This window comes from Cetorhinus maximus, chromosome 20, assembly GCF_964194155.1.
Source record: "Cetorhinus maximus chromosome 20, sCetMax3.hap1.1, whole genome shotgun sequence".
Lineage (NCBI taxonomy): Eukaryota > Metazoa > Chordata > Chondrichthyes > Lamniformes > Cetorhinidae > Cetorhinus > Cetorhinus maximus.
This window is the reverse complement of record NC_135898.1, coordinates 77,244,292-77,260,734: the sequence shown is the minus strand read 5'-3', so window position 1 is coordinate 77,260,734 and position 16,443 is coordinate 77,244,292. Positions and strand designations below refer to the sequence as shown.

The 16,443-nt window shown below is 39.6% G+C and overlaps 1 protein-coding gene across 2 annotated transcripts in view; it reads right to left on the bottom strand.

The window, feature by feature from the left end:
* Positions 1–16,443, bottom strand: part of kif11 (kinesin family member 11) — a 41,358-nt gene that overhangs the window by 12,959 nt on the left and 11,956 nt on the right. For both annotated transcript variants that reach the window (XM_078564938.1, XM_078564939.1), the window contains exons 6-20: positions 16,061–16,246; positions 15,793–15,917; positions 15,277–15,367; positions 13,688–13,833; positions 12,983–13,079; positions 12,699–12,794; positions 11,878–11,966; positions 10,767–10,854; positions 8,564–8,752; positions 6,618–6,825; positions 4,954–5,126; positions 1,588–1,713; positions 1,016–1,174; positions 779–918; positions 294–573 (exon numbers count right to left, since the gene is read on the bottom strand). In XM_078564938.1, coding sequence (XP_078421064.1) covers positions 294–573; positions 779–918; positions 1,016–1,174; positions 1,588–1,713; positions 4,954–5,126; positions 6,618–6,825; positions 8,564–8,752; positions 10,767–10,854; positions 11,878–11,966; positions 12,699–12,794; positions 12,983–13,079; positions 13,688–13,833; positions 15,277–15,367; positions 15,793–15,917; positions 16,061–16,246 — 2,193 coding nt within the window. The remainder of the gene's footprint in view (positions 1–293; positions 574–778; positions 919–1,015; positions 1,175–1,587; positions 1,714–4,953; positions 5,127–6,617; positions 6,826–8,563; positions 8,753–10,766; positions 10,855–11,877; positions 11,967–12,698; positions 12,795–12,982; positions 13,080–13,687; positions 13,834–15,276; positions 15,368–15,792; positions 15,918–16,060; positions 16,247–16,443) is intronic.

Genomic DNA, 16,443 nt, shown 5'->3' with positions numbered 1-16,443 from the left:
TTGCCATGCAATCCTTAGCTGGGATCTTTGGGGTGCCTCCCAGTTACATTGCCCTGGAGCTCAGAAGTTACAGCCCAATGCTCCTGCAAAGCATCTTTGGATGTTTTATTACATTAAAAGACACTGCTGTTGCTGGTATTTTGGCAATTTTTAAAAAAAAAACATACTGAATTCCATTCCAATATACTCTTCTTAATAACTTCTTAATAACTTAAACACTACTTCTGTCTCTTGAGGCAAGATGTAGGGTCAAAACCCAGGAAAGAATTATGATAACAGTTACAAACTCCTACCTGCTCATGGTTCTCTAACCTCCTCTTCTTACGATTAAGGAAACTCAGCTGATCCTGACAGAACAAGTTGACAGTATCTGCTGTTGATTCACACCATTGACTGCTTTCCTGGCAAAGTACCAGCATACCAGAACTGAGCTTTTGGCACTCATTGTTCGACTTATCTGCAGCCTTTAACCCTTCACTGAATGTTTTTCTGATTTCGCTTGCCCAACCGTCTAAAGTAGTAGTAAGTTTCTCTTGATGGGAAGCAGTATCCTCCATAGCGTTCACAGATTGTCTAAAGGGGAAAAAAAAAATCGAGCCCTGATGAAGTAAGAATAGAGAGAATCCTACATAAAATCAAAAGGCAAGGTGCAATGTGAAACTCTAAAGTGGGCACCAAAGCTCCACTCAAACTGTCAGAACCTAAACATTAGAACAAATTTGCATTTTCAGCATACTTAAAATTATTGGAATACAGAACAGCAAATCCAGTTACTTACAGCTGCACGTCATCCTGAAGTATAGTCAATGAGTGTTGCACATTTCCATTTTGTTTTAGAATATTATCAAAGTTCTGCTGAGTTTGCTGGGCTAATACACCAAGCTGACTCTGTAGATTTGAGATGACTTTTGAAATACCCTATTTACAAAGAGTCAGAGTTCAATCATCAATCAATAAAAAAGCCCCACAGAAACAAAAACAAAATATTTTCAGAGCCAATTAATTTTCACAGAACCTCCATCTGCTGCTGCTGTGATTTTTGTAGTTCTTGCTGGAGTTTTTCATTCTCATGTTGAATGAGGCCCAAGGCATTGCAAGTGGTTTCTTGTATTTTATGAAGCATCTTGCTGTGTTGCCCAAAGAAGGCGCTAGAATCTGTTTTCATGACTTCCATCTGAAACAATTCAAAACATTCGTATAATAAATTGAATCTGGCCATTTTGTGGAAATGTAGAAGCATCACTGCAAAAGATCTTAACTAGTTGCAAGACTTGCATTCATTTTTGTTAGTTTGTGTGAATCTACAACTTTTAAATTAAGGTGTAAACCAAAATGGTCATCTACTGTCTTGCTAGTTTACTTCAAGTTGCTTTCAATCTCATTCGATCCCCTCAAATGAAAGTGTTCTGCTGCACAATTACCTGCTAGTTACAACTCACTAACATCAGCAGAAAGCGAGTTAGCAGCCAGATTAATTCCAAAATGATAAAAGTTTAATGCAGCAGTTACAAAATATTTTAGAAATAGGGTGGGGGGGTGGCAGGGGTGCAGAAACTTCATGTTTATCAGACAGATAAATATTAGTACCTGCTCTGCTATGCCAGAATAAGTCTGAATGTTCAGTTTATGACAGTTGTTCAGTTCCATTATGGAGATAACAATGGGCTGTAAATTCTTCTTCAGCACTTTTTCCATTTCCACTTTATGTTCCTCCTGAAGATAAAAACAAAGACTTGAAGAACATCATTGTAGAATTCTTCCCTAAATTATAAAAACAACCTTCACTGCTCCCCATACAATAGCAGCAGGTCCCAAATACAATAGCAGCAGGTTCTGTATTGACAATTAACTGCTTGACAGAGTCTAGAATTTTCCTCTTTAGACAAATGGCCTGCATGGTTGAGCCAAATAAAATTGCTCAGACAACAAAGTTACAATCAAAACACAACACTCCACTGGTTCCTTTGGCAGTGGATTTGCTTTTCAGTAACATAAATACGTCTGGAAACAGAAACTTCACATCACAGAAGGAAGCCATTTCAGCCCATTGTGTCTGTGGTGGCTAATAAAGGGCAATCCAGCCTAACTCCATTTTTTGGCTCTAGCTCAGTAGCCCTGTAGGTTATGGCACTTAAAATACCTATCCAAGTATTTTATAAGTGTGATGAGGGCTTCTGCTGTCACAGCAGCCAAAGGAATGTAATTTTATCCCAAATCTGATACAACTTCAAAAAATTTTAAAATGTATTCAATATTCATGAGCAGAGCATCTATGTACCAAAAAGCGAACTTCTAGTCTGTTGAAGACGACTGGTTAATAGGGTTTCTACGTTCACAATATTGTTTGGGTGAAAATAGTTTGTGATTCAAGAGAGAAGTAAGTTTGGAGCTTGTGCAGGGATGTCCAATCTACTGCCCTAGCACCCCCTAGACCTGACAATCTGACCCCGCCCCCCTGCACCCCACAAATCCCAGACAATTTGTCCCTAAATTTTTCTGGTTTGCCATAGCTGCATTTCACAGGTCTGGTGCTTCTGCTTTGTTTTTTTAAAAAAACAACACTGGATTTTACAGTTGCCCACTCAGCATGTTTTCAGCTCTTGGGGTGGGTGGGGAGGGGGCCCAACACCTTTCTGCCCACCTCCTAGCTGCCCCCCGTTACATGCTAAGTGGACAGGCCCAGAAATGGACAGCCCACCCCGCCTCATTTTTAAATAAACATAAAATAAGCTTGTTATCAAGTCAATTGGCTGGAATAATATGCTGGTCATGCCATCAAACGGTGGGCAGGTGGGCAATTATTTTAAGGAAACTGCCTAAAAGGAAGTGGGTTATGTCCTTCAGGGCGTGCCCTGTGCACATCAGAGGCACCCAACCCCTCCATGATGACACCCTCCCCTTTGTTTACCCCTGCCTGGCCTCCAAAATCTGTGTGTCCCCCCTATCCAAAACCCCTGACTTACCTCCCTCCGGGATCCAGGGTCTCTTCATCTGTGGGCTTTCTTACAGTCCTAAAAGCACCCATTATGAGTTCTGGCATAGCTGGCCAATCAGATTGGCTGACAGCTCGAGGGCAGGACTTCCTCCCATTGATGGGCGGAAATCCCACACTGTTAGTTTAGCCCATCAGCAGTACAGGGCAGACTTCATTCAGGTGCACGGGCTGCTGGCTGACTCTTGGAACTGGGGTTGGGGGGGTGGGGGGGTCTGTCAAATCCAGCTGTGAAATCCAGCCCATCATTTCATTGGCAACCAAATGAACCTAAGAACTAAGAACCTAAATATGTGCTCCATGATATGCAACCATTCAGCCCATAAAGACAGTGCCTGGATAGCCCTGATTTAGAGTCTAATAGGACACAACCACACTATGAGCCAGACATTGTAGGCAATTTGCAAGTAACTTTTAACAGGTTATCCAAGTGAAATGAATCTCTGGCTTTATTGTGTTGAATTACTGTAATGCAGAGACTTGCAGAAAGAAAGCTGAAAATTGTCATTGTCTGAACTTTTACTAAAAAACTAATGTTCACAGATTTTCTTGGACTGAATGAGTTTCAGTCCCTCAGGAGTGGGAAATTGGCCATAGTGCGAGCTCCTCACAATCTGAAGACCAATGCTGGAACCACGCAAGGGTGGCAGGTAGTGCCAGGACTGCACTTGGATGTGATACTAGTATCCAAAGGTCTGCCGACACTTGCCGTCAGAGCGCGTATGCAAATATACACTCCAGTGAAGCAGCAGAAAGTGCCAGCAGTTATAGAACTGGAATTTATGATCCCAGTAGAGACTGATAACTTTTAAAAAAGAAATTCGAACTTCCAGTGGATGAATGAAAGGATTACATGACAATTAAGATTTAAGACTTTTACTGTATCAAACAAAAGCCACATTGACTAAATACTATTTCAGTAGGCAACTTATACTCCAAACTACAGAAAAGACGCCGCCCATTTAAAATGGCCGAAATCCTACTCCAGAGTTATACTTCACTCTGTCCCTTAAGCAGGCACTTATTTCTCCAAGAACCAGTTCAAAGCAATTCTCAGATCAGTTTTCCTTTTCCAGCCAGATAGTTTCTATTCCCCTGAATTTTATGGTGAGGGACAAACTATAGATCTCTCCCTCTAGCCCAAGCTAGACAAATCTTCCAGCTTTATTTAAACTCTCACGAACTTTGTCCCTTCAAATTGAGTATGAGCTCCCACCTGCATCCTGCATAGAAACTGAACAATAGAGACTTGCTGTCTATCTCTCTACTCTCTCTTGGATTCTTGTAGACTGACCATGTCCGTGATGTTCAGGGATCATTTAGGAAAGCCTGCAACCCGATCCTACAATGGCTTCCTATGGATTCTTCCCCTCTCAAATCCTATCTCAATGGCAATGTGAATCACATGGGCCTTGTATCCAGGTAGAAATGTTCATTAGGTATCCTCTAGACCCTCAGCTTCATTCTATCTTGGAATTAAAATACATAGTAAAACATAACAGTTTACAAAGTCTAACAATCCTAACACCTCCCTTGAATTTGAAGACCAACAGTCCATCAACTCTCAGCAGAGCTGCTCAGGCCATTGTTATATGGAAGAAGTTGCAAGATATTCACACAAGTAAAACAACCGAGCCACTCAGGCTTGCCGTTAGGCAGAATTTAGAACAGGTCACATGACTCCCTTCATTCACCCACTTTACCCTAAATTAAACAGACAGTCCCAAAACATTCTTACAAATTTCATATTTGTAACAAGTTTCACAGGAAGTATTTTCAGGAGAAATGAGGAAGGAGAAAAAAAAGTGACAAAAGGAACAAAAATGCAGACAGTATTGAGAGACATTCCAGCCTAATAGACAGAAAAGGCTATCTACACTCTCAATGTTTTAAGCATAATGACTAAACACTTCCTGTCCCTCTCCCTCCAGCCCTTCCCATGCATCTCTCAATGAACTTACCAGGGTCTTCTGCACATGGTTCATTGATAGCTGAGTCAGACTTTCCTGTTTAAGCAGTTCCTGAAGACTTTGTGACACTTCGGAAGAAACCATTTCCTTGACTGATGCAAGAGAAGTGGCCACTGCAGATATGGTAGAACCAAATGCAGAGGCATTTGCACTCAGGGTGTTACCTGAAAAAAAAACAGCTTACTCAAGAAACTGAAGAGACCAGAGCAAAAAAAAAACTTTTGTTGGTAACCATTACTGTCTTGGAACAATTAACTTGCATCTTTAAGCACTTATATGAAACAGCGCAAAATTTTCCACTAGGGGGCCTCAGTCAACTACAAAGGAGTTGATTTCCTGCCCCTCCGGTAACTGGAGGCCCTCAGCAGCCTTTAGAAATGTTAGTAATTGAAAGCCAACCCTGCAGCCACACAGCCAATTCCACCGACTTCATCCTTGGCCTAATAAAAAGGTAACCTCAGGACAGGCTTGTCTAGATACTGGGCAGATTATAGATTTGATTCAGCTCACTCATTTGGCTCATGAAGAATGTTATCAGAATGTTGGCCTTCAATAGCTCACATTTGTTTATAAAATTACAGCACCCCAACATGGGCATAAAAATGGATTCACTCAATTTGCTCAATTAAACCTTTAATTTCTTAAATGATTCCATTGCTTTATCTGGAAGCCCCTTCCATGCACAATTCTTAATTAAAAACTCCCGATATTAGTCTTAAACTTGCCTATTACTTTTAAAGGGAACATACATTTAAACTAAATTTCCGAGTACACTCATTCCATTTCACTTATAATCTAATGCAGCCCCTTAGAGCCTCCTCTCAGAGGTCTCCTACCCAGACCAAGCAGTCCAAAATGTTTTTTACATTACTGATAATTCGGATTTCTGACACTAGGGATCAGGGACCTTCTGTGTCAGATCCAATATCAAAGTTCTTCGTTCATGGTGGCCTGAACTGAACACCGTACTCAAAATGAGAGTCCAAGCAGTGCACTGTACTGTTTGATTAGGATTTTGTCTGCATTGAATTCTACGTTTTCATCTACATTTGAACTGAAGATCTGGCTAAGCACTCTCTTCAATAAACCAAGAAACCCTAGCAATTGCACCATATGGCCTTACTAGAGAAACACTCAGTTACAGCTGCAAAACATGCTGTGCGTTTCATGCTACTGTTCTGTTCTTGCAGAATTGCCCATCTGCTAAGTGACTGAGCAGCACTTTGGGGGAAACCGCTGGTACAAAATATGTGCTGCTGAGATGAACTGTTTTTCCCCTGCATTACACAAGGTCCAGCTGCAATACACTTCCACCCTGAAATTACCATATGAAGTGACCAAAGTTGCCTACTAATCACCTGATCATTATAAGTGATAAAATTGCAAAAAGCAGCAGTGCAGTTTTGTTTTACCTCCATAGCTTTGAAGGTCTTGGGTTCAAAATATTGGAGGGAGAGACTGGGGTTTACTACACTTCACTTCTAGCTCAGTCATTTTGAACTGAAGTTATTGGAATTAAACAATTTTAAGCTTTATTTTTAAAGAAATAAACAGCTTAAATTCAGTCACATCACAAAAACAAACATCCATTCCAAATACGTTAACAAAGGTTGCAGTTGGACTACAAAGAAACAACCGAATTAACTAAAACTTACCAATCGACTTTGAATAGGAATCAAACATTTCCTGCTGCTTTGCATGTGCTTCATCAGTTTTCCTCTGCATTTCAGTAAACAGGTCATTCATCCGCTTCACAAAGCCATCCTGTGCTTTGCTGTTATGAAATTCAACCTTTTTTTTGCGGTCAAGTTTAGCGTGGAGACCAGACACATCTTTTGTACTGTCTTCAACTGTTTGTAGCAACTGAAACAAAGGAACATATTTTTTTCAAATTAGAATACAGCAGTAAAACACAACTGAAATGAGCAGTAGATGGGAAGACAGACTTGTGGTGCGCCTGTCAATCAGGCAATAACACAACTTGCATTTATGCAGGACCTTGAACATTATGTTCCACAGTGCTTCGCTGGAGCACAAGTCATGCAAATAATTTGATGCTGATTCAAAGAAGCAGACAGAGATTAGAACAAGTGACTACAAACTTAGCCAGAGGTAGATTTTTGAATGTGTGTCTTAAAAAGGTGGCAAAAGATGGGGAGGGGTTTAATGAATGAATTCCAGAGCTCAGGGCCAAAGTGGCTGAAATACTCAATAAACCGAAGCGGTCTTAAATATCAAATCAGCAAGTCTCACAATATGGCAAACAGCATCAGTGTGTATTTCATGCTAGTCAACCAAACAACAGCTGCCTCTAATTTAAAACTGATATACAACAGATACCAGTTTCATTTCAGTATTCAGACTAGTACAATCAGCTATTGCAATGTATTATGTGCTGAAACACACTTTTCCTATCTTAGAAATGCAGACTGAATATACATTGACAGATCAAGGTTCAGACAGGAAATTAGCAGTGTTTATTTACATGCAAAAGGCAAGAGAACAGTATATAGTACAATACACTGAATCGTGCACTTCAGGATTCTCTGATGGACAACTGAGCTGACACCATGGAACATACTGGCTAAGTTTCTCTGCCAGTCTGCACAAATTTAAAGCTAAACGTTTTTTGCTAGACGTCAAGTTGAAAACTGACTGTTAACTGGCAGAAGGTTAGAGCAGACACATGGCATCTGTGAAGATCTACTGAAACAAAAGGCTACCTTCGCCTCAATATTAAGCATTTTGTTATCAACACCACCATGAGATGCTCAGCATGCAATGTGAAATCAGGGGCCATGTAACAAAATGGTGAATGGGGTTCTGATAATGTCATGAATCTGAAATGTCAACTGTAAATGCTGCCTGATCTGCAGAATGTTTCTAGCATTTTCTGTTTTTGTAATAAAAATTAGCAGTTTGGTCCTGCTACCATACTTTCTTCAGTAATCTGTACCATGTGATGCCTGCTGCAGCCAGCCAGCCAGCCTGTCTGGTCTCTGAATTTGTGGCACTTCTCAAAAAGTAAAGCTACGGCAAACTGGTTTTTAAATGTTCCACGTGCTGCTCCCAGCAATAAATAAAGTAAAAATTCAACAAATGGAAATCAATTTGTCACAGCCTTTTAAAAAAATTTATTTTACATAAAAATTCAAGCTAGAGCTACATAAATGGACCCCATGAAAGTTAATAAAAATGCAGTAAATTAACAGAATCTGAACTAAAAAAGGTTTTGTTGGCAGTCAAGAATAGAAAATGTGTGGAGTTGAAAGAGACAGAAACAAGTACCAATGGAGGAAGTCAGATTAAGCAGTTTACTTTAGAAAACTTAATTCAAAGGAAAAAGGGTCCATCTACTTCAGCACAAGATTATCCCTAGCAAGCTGTGCATAATTAAATACGTTTAAACATCAGAGCAGAAGTATGGTCATTTGCAAAAAGCAGAACTACAAAGGGCAAGAGACCCCACAGCCACCGACCATCATGAAGCCTTGCAGAGGTCTGTCATGAGGACAGCCTGCCATGAAAGTGGGGCAGTGGGTGGTGACAAGAGGCATCTGTAACTGGTTATGTCATGCTAGGAAATCAAACAGCCTCTTACCTCACTGGCTGTATTGTAGAGTTTTTCTTCAGTGTGAGCATGGGCTTCACAAACAAATTCTTCCTCAGACAATTTTCCTTTGGTCAGCTCCAAATCTTGCTGAGTCTCCTGAAGTGCTTGTTCTCGCTGCTGCAGTTCAGAGGCACAATGTTCAAGCTCCTTCTTGCTTTCCATAAATAGATCATTGACCTAGAAATGAAAAAAGGAAACATCAATATTAAGAAATTGTGCAGCAGGTAAATAATCAGATAAATGACAAATTAGACAAATTTACAGAAGTATTTAAATATCATAACAGCATGCCTTATATGCTGCAACATGACAGAATTATAGAAATCCTAGTGATTAAGGTTATTGTATTCCTTTGAAACAACAAAGGCGCAAGTGTATTCCTCTGAAATATCACAACCCTACATATTAATAAAAAAGTGTGCATCCTGACTAGGATTCTCCCTTGAACATTCACTATGCAACTAGTAACAAATCACTTTTGCCAGTGATTAGAGAATGTTTGTGTAGTTCCTTTTTCGAACCACTGTGGGTCGCAATAGCACTGACAATATCTTGTGCCTTCCCCAGCAACCTCCATTCAGTTGCTTTGGGAAACCCCCTACAGGATAGGTTTGTGAGCAAGGATGATCGAGCCTTTTTGTACTGTAGATTTATGGACAATAGTAACAGGGTTGCTTGCCCAAACAAAATTCACAGAATCCATACAACTTGCTTCTATATAGTGTCATTAACTTCGCAAAATATTCTAAAGTGCTTCACAGGAATATTATCAAAAGTTGACACCACAGAGACACATAAGGAGATATTAGGACATGTGATTAAAAGCTTAGTCATAGAGGTAGGTTTTAAAGAGCTTCTTAAAAGGAGAGGGGTAACACATTTTAGAGAGGGACTTGTAAAGCTTAGGCCCTAAGCAGTGAAGGAGAATATGATAATAGGATTTCATTCTGCTGTCTGGTTCCCAACTTTAACCCACCACCCATTTTAAAACAAGAAAATGTCATAATCGGACCTTATTCTTTACCTTATGTTAGTGTCCCCCAATGATCTATCTTTAACCCCATTCTATTTCTCACTACATACTGCCCCTTGGCAACATCATGCAACAAAAAAAAAAGGCTAGTTTCTGCATGTACACTAATAGAACTTCATGATTTGGCACAAATCAAAAACAGAATTACCTGGAAAAACTCAGCAGGTCTGGCAGCATCGGCGGAGAAGAAAAGAGTTGACGTTTCGAGTCCTCATGAGGACTCGATGCTGCCAGACCTGCTGAGTTTTTCCAGGTAATTCTGTTTTTGTTTTGGATTTCCAGCATCTGCAGTAGTTTTTTGTTTTTATCTTCATGATCTGGCACACTGCTTGTTCAACATCCAGTACAGGGTGAGCAGAAACTTATTACAACTAAACATTGAGATGATCTAAGATATTATTTTTGGGCCCGACCACGAATGCTGTTCTGATCCCTCTCCCTAGTAACTGTCCGAAGCTGAGCCAAATGGTTTGCACCCTTTTGTATTTGAACCATATTCACCATCACAGAATGCTCATTTCTACCTCCATAACGTCACTTGACTGACCCTGCCTCAGCTCATCTGTTGTTGAGACCCTCATTCATGCCTTTATTATTCTGGACTTGATTATGCCAACACCCTCCAAGCCAGTCTCCCATCTTCTATCCTTCGTAAACTTGAAGTCACCCAAAACCCTGCACCCACAGAATTCACCAAGTTCCATTCACCCATCACCCCTGTGCTTGCTGACTTACATGTGTTGCTGGTCTGGCAAAACTTCAATTTTAATATTCTGATTGTTTTCAAATTCCTCCATGGCCTTGCCCCTCCTTATCTCTATTATCTCTTCCAAGCCCTATAAGGCTTCAAAATCTCTGTTCTCCTCCAATTCTGGTATCTTACGTGTTCCAGGTTTTAACTGCTCCAGCAATGGTGACTTTTAGCTGTCTTGGATCCAAGTTCTGGAATTCCCTCCCTAAACCCCTCTTTCTTTTATGATGCTCCTTAAAACTTGCCCTTTTGTCCAAACTTCTGGTCACGTCGTGATATCTCTTTTAGTGACTTGATGTTGAATTTTGATTGATAATGCTTGTGAAGTGCTTGGAATATTTTGCTACTTTAAAAAGGTGCTACATAAATGCAAGTTATGATCAGAGTATTCCATTATGTTTCCATACCTGTTTCAGTTCCTCCTCCATAGCAGCAATCTTTTCTACATAGTCACTAATCAGTTCTTCCTGACCAACCACCTTACTTTGCATAAATCTAAGGAGGAGAACAAAACATGCAGTTAGGTCATTACTCCAGAATAAAGAGCAGCTGTTCCATATCAAATATTTAAACCGAGTATCAATGTAGCAATTTCTCTGCAGGATATCCTTATTAGTTTCTATATTTTGAAGCAGCGTGGCAGATCAGCTTGAACAATTCAACCCAGTCCAGGAGAGGACGAGATCAAGCTCAACATTTTAATTCTTGTACAAGATAGAGAAACTGATGGCCACATCATTCTACTTGAAATACAACTTGCACTGGCCAGTTAGTTACAGTACAGCATTCAATGGCTGTACAGAGTTTCCCCCTATGGCTGAGGTTACACAACATTAAAAATTCATCTGTATACACATACTAAAGATAAAGTGACATTGTCAGTTCAGCCATAATGCATTATTCAATCTGACAACATGTAGTGTCATTAACCATCCCAAACGTATTTAAATAGTACCTACTACTTGCAAAAAGGACATTACTGAGACACGGGATAAAAGGGGGTCAAATCACTGTAAATGGAAGTGAAAACCTCCATGGCCAATTCTCCAATGCACATTGGCACCAAGTAAGGCTCTGCATGCAAAGATTAGCCCAAAGAAGACAATTCTGAAATATAAAAGCTCAAATGTTTGCATCGTTTCCATGGAAATTCAGGCTCCCAACACACGTTCTAACAAATGATAGGGGGGAGACCCTGGTGTAGTGGTAATGTCACTGGACTAGTAATCCAGAAGCACAGGTTAATGCTAAATCTCAGTAATGGTGACCATGAAACCATTGTTGTAAAAACCCATCTGGTTCACTAATGTCCTTTAGGGAAGGAAATCTTCCATCCTTACCCTAGTCTGGCCTACACGTGACTCCAGATCCACAGCAATGTGGTTGACTCTTAACTGCCCTTTGAAATGGTGTGGCAAGACACGCAGTTCAAGGACAATTGGGGATGGGCAACAAATGTTGACCTTGCCAGTGATGCCCATCACTCATGAAAGAATAAAGAAAAAAAAATACACTCACTCATAGTTTTCTGCCGACATGTACACTCCATTTTTCTCACGTGCTGCAGCAAGATCCCGCTTCAGTCTTTCAATCTCTTCAGTGTACTCCTGAATAATCAATGCACAGTTACCCAATTACACCAGATATGCAGTAATTTAGGACCTAATAAGAACAGTTGAAAGTGCAGTAGAGCGGCGGCGGTCATAATTGTACATTTCATTTTTAAAAATATCATTGGAGAAAGGTCAGCGAATGCATTTATTATGCTTTGTAAAAGCTAATTTACTATAGACATTTAATCTTAAACATGTGTCAAAATTTACTGTCTCAAATAATAATGCCGTAAGTGAGTTTATCATCAGATGGACAAGGCACCCAAATCATATTTACACTCAATTTTTTGGGAGACAGGTTTGTGGCTCTGCTATGCATCCACACAGCTTCTGGTATGGAACTATGGAGAGTTTTTCGAATTTCACTGAGATAGTGGGAGGTCAGCAGTTGTACCAGAGAAAAACAAGGAAGGGAGACAAGGCAGCAACAGTAAATGAGAACAGTTCTATTACAGACAGAAAGGCTGGTACAACTCAGCTGGACTGCTTTTAAGAGTATCACACTTTTTTTTTGTTCAGGCCAGCAAAATGAGGATTTGCTCTAAATTGATATTTTCAGTATCAAGGAATGGAGGTTCTGACATGTCCTTTCAACCAGTATTAAAAATCACTTCAGAATGATGACTATAAAGAAATGCTATGTATCTATTTTGTACGGTTACCTTCTTGAATGAATATAAGACTGCACATAACTTTATACTTTGATTGAAACATCATGTTGAATACCTTAATCAAGGCCCTCTTTGTGAGCTTCTGGTTGACTTCAGGTTTGTTCATAATGTTCTTTGCTCGGTAGGCATAATCCAGAGTGCTGACAGTTTCCTATCATTTAGGAACATTGGACTGGGTTACTGAACTATAAGCAAACTTGTCAGTTCCAATTAAGCATGCATTGTGAGCAGATCAATTTTTGAGAACTACTTTAGAAGCAAACAGTACACAAGAACAATAGGAATTGAAACTTGCTCTATGTGGGATAATTGTCACTAATACTAGTAGGTCATACTAACTTCAAAATTCACAGAAGCAGGGGAAATGGTGGCAATGATGGAGGTTTTAGTCCGTCCTCCCAGAGAGTCCTGGAGGATCCTTGTTAGCTTTGATTCTCTGAAAATGTACAGAAAAAAGGAAGATGATTTGAGAAAGGTGGAACTGCCCCACATATTCCCTCCCCTATATTGCACGGTGATCACTGCAAATGGCCAAACTTAAAAGGGATAAGAAGAGTTTAAGAGGCCTGTATTTCCAACAAGCAGTGATCTGCTGGAATCTATACAGTTTCTGTTATCTTACTCAGAATAATCCACCTTCATTTCTGTTTTGAGATATTCAAGTAACATCTATTCTAAAACTTTTACAATGGTTTTGGAAGCTAGGTTTAAGTGCACTCTCAATGATTAAAGTTCAGTCACAAAACAGTGCATCAGTCACAAAAAACAGAAGTTAGATCCCATTATCATGCAAATGTAGAAAGTCATTATCGCCAAGTGTCGGGAGCAAATGCACATTACTGCAGTATCCTAACTATCAGGTTACATTAGTCACGTTTGTTACAAGCAAAGGCCAATCATCAAGTGTTTACTTCAAAAATATCCCTATCAGTCTTTATACACACACCTTGGTATAAAATTTGATGGAATAGGCTCCTAGATATTAAATTCTATTGAGCATTCAGTAGATGGATAAAAGTTATTGAATGATGATTTGGTTTTTACCTGTATGGCACATGAGGGGCTCTCTCCACCAGCGCTGTGATTACTCTGCCCAAAGTAAGCAGTGATTGATTGATGTTGCCAGCTTCTCGAGCTCTTTTATCAACAGCTCCAGATCGGCCAATATTCTCACTTCCAGCAAGATCCACCTTTGCAGAGTCAAGGAGGAATTAGATCAAGTTATGTCTTTGCCCATTCTCACTGACTGCACAGTAACAGTTTTGGACACAGTTTCTACTTTAAAACAGGGCTGAGCTCAATTTATGGGATATTACAGCATGTTTTCAATTGTGAGATGGAACTTCTTCCCCCAAACACGATTTGTTTACAGATCATAGAATTGAACTGCATACACAACATTGCCTTATGCTTTATGGTTTTGCCTGGGAGCTGCATTGAGAAGTGCGCAAAGTGACATTTGATGGTGTTAAAGAAGTCAATTATTGGTCAAACTTTTCAAAATGTGATTTTAAATAAATTTATATCGGAAATGCAGCTTCAAAAACAGTCAAAATGTTGTATTAAGAACATTTAAAAAAAACATTTTGTCCCCACCTATTTTATCCCATTCCTATGGTTCTACAGGTAGCCTACAACATCCCACCCGAGCTGTCATTTGTCATCTAAGTTTCAACAATGGGCAAAGATTATTTGATCCTAGAAGCCATTGCAAACGCTTCAGGTTCAGTCCTAAAGGGATGTCACTCTCTTAACATACTGTTGCATCAGAGACTACTGGATGTTGATTAAAATAAAATAGGCATTCTGCCCATTATGCACTTACTAACTTGGATCTGAATTGTGGCGTCCCACTGAACACCAGAGATCAACAGACTTGGCAAAGACCAGTGATAGAACCTGAGACCTGTACATTCAGATACCTCATTCAATACACGTGGTGAGCCATCAAGGAGACAGGTTTAAAAATAAGTTAAAATGTAGTTTGTTATTCTAGTAGGAATAAGGAAGCTAGTACTCAGTTGCTGGAATCAATTTGGAAAAAAAGTGGCAGATTAATTGAACCGATAAATAAATTAGGAAAAACAATTAAATAGACAATCTAGCAAGGTGAAGCCAAATATGATGAAAGTGAGAAATGGGTGTTGTAGGTTAACCTATAATCTCTCTGCAATACTTCAACTCACTAAATTGTGCAGTGTAAGTTTTCCGTTTCTGATCTGATGCTGTCCACTATCATCTATGTGGTTACACAGGTCATAACCTGCACAAACCATGAAATGAAGCAAACTTGAAAAGTAGCCAATGTGAAGGAAATGAGAAGTAGCATGAAAGAATTAAACATTCTCTAGAGGCTAAAAAAAAAGTATCAAAAATCCCCAGCATCATTACAGGCTACCTATTCTACAAATAGAATTCAACAACACAAAATGACCAACACCTGATAGGGACAACGGTTTCACCCGAGGCCTGGTCAGAGTACAGCTTTTACAAATCAACTTATCACATCAGTGTTTATATGAAGCCAGCATATTCATGTTAAGGTTTGCAGCTCCAACACAAGCTCTAGGCATCAACAAAATAATAGATGCACAAGCTGTATTTAGGGCAAGTTTGCATAAAATGATACTCACCAAATTCAGTTTGCCAATCTTTACAAGCTCCTCCCCATCAAGTGTTGTCTCCTTCATATGGATTGTAATGGAAAAGACTGAATGGGAACGACTGGGAAAAGAATTGTAAACTGTAACGGTAAATACAAGCTTCTATAGATAACACTCTTCACTTTTGAGCAAGTTCACAATTCCAGAACATTGTTGCTAAGACGACACGCTCCCTGGAATAGATGGTCTTTGCTCATTCAAACAGGCTGTTGCAAGAGCATGAAACCAGTATGTTGTGAAAGACAACATTAAAGACATTCAGTACAGAAAATCCAGCTTTCAGGGTTGGTGCTGAAGGTTTTTTCTGAATACCTTTAGCAACTCTAATTAAAGGCCAACTAATTATGAAGGTAATAAAATTGCTAAAGTATATCAGGTTGTATTGTGTTAAAAAATCTGCAAATTCATGTCTATTAATTGAGCAATTAATTCAGCCCTTTGTGTACATAGTTTAATGAACTTAAGACAAGACTCAACCAGCCATACCTTGAGTAAGCATTCATTAGAGTCGCTGCAGTTGTCCTCCTTGCTGCTCCTCTCTCCAGAATCTGATAAACTTCATCTTTGTTATGGACAGAAATTTCTTCAAGTCCTTTAATTATAACTCCTCTCTACCATATCACAAGAAAAGGGAAAAAAAAAAACAGTATGTCACCAAGTCCTACATTCTGGAGAGAAAAGCAATCTACTTGTAGAGCATCGGATTACTGCAATTTTACCAATCATTGCACAGTCCAAAGACTAACATGGCTACCTTATTGCGGGGATCATCAAACATCTGCAGCCTCTCACTAACATCCGAAGTGGGGCTCAAAAGATCAAAGAGTTCCTCATTATAAATTTCCAACAAAGAGACTTTCACTGAGAACTCAGCACCTTGCGATGCCAGCCTCTCAAAAATCTGATGCAGCGTACGTGGGATAACTCCAGCCAGGGGATCCTAAAGAAAACATAAACATCAGGGAACGGGATTAAAATAAAGGTATTAATAAAAGGTCCATTAAAAAATCTATTTATATAGCACCTGAGGGCATCCCAGAATGCTCTAAAGTAGATGAAGTACTTCAAAAGAGCTTAGGAAATGAGGAAGCAGTGGTCTGGGATTCAATAAGGTGAAAATACTGTTCTGCTCATTCA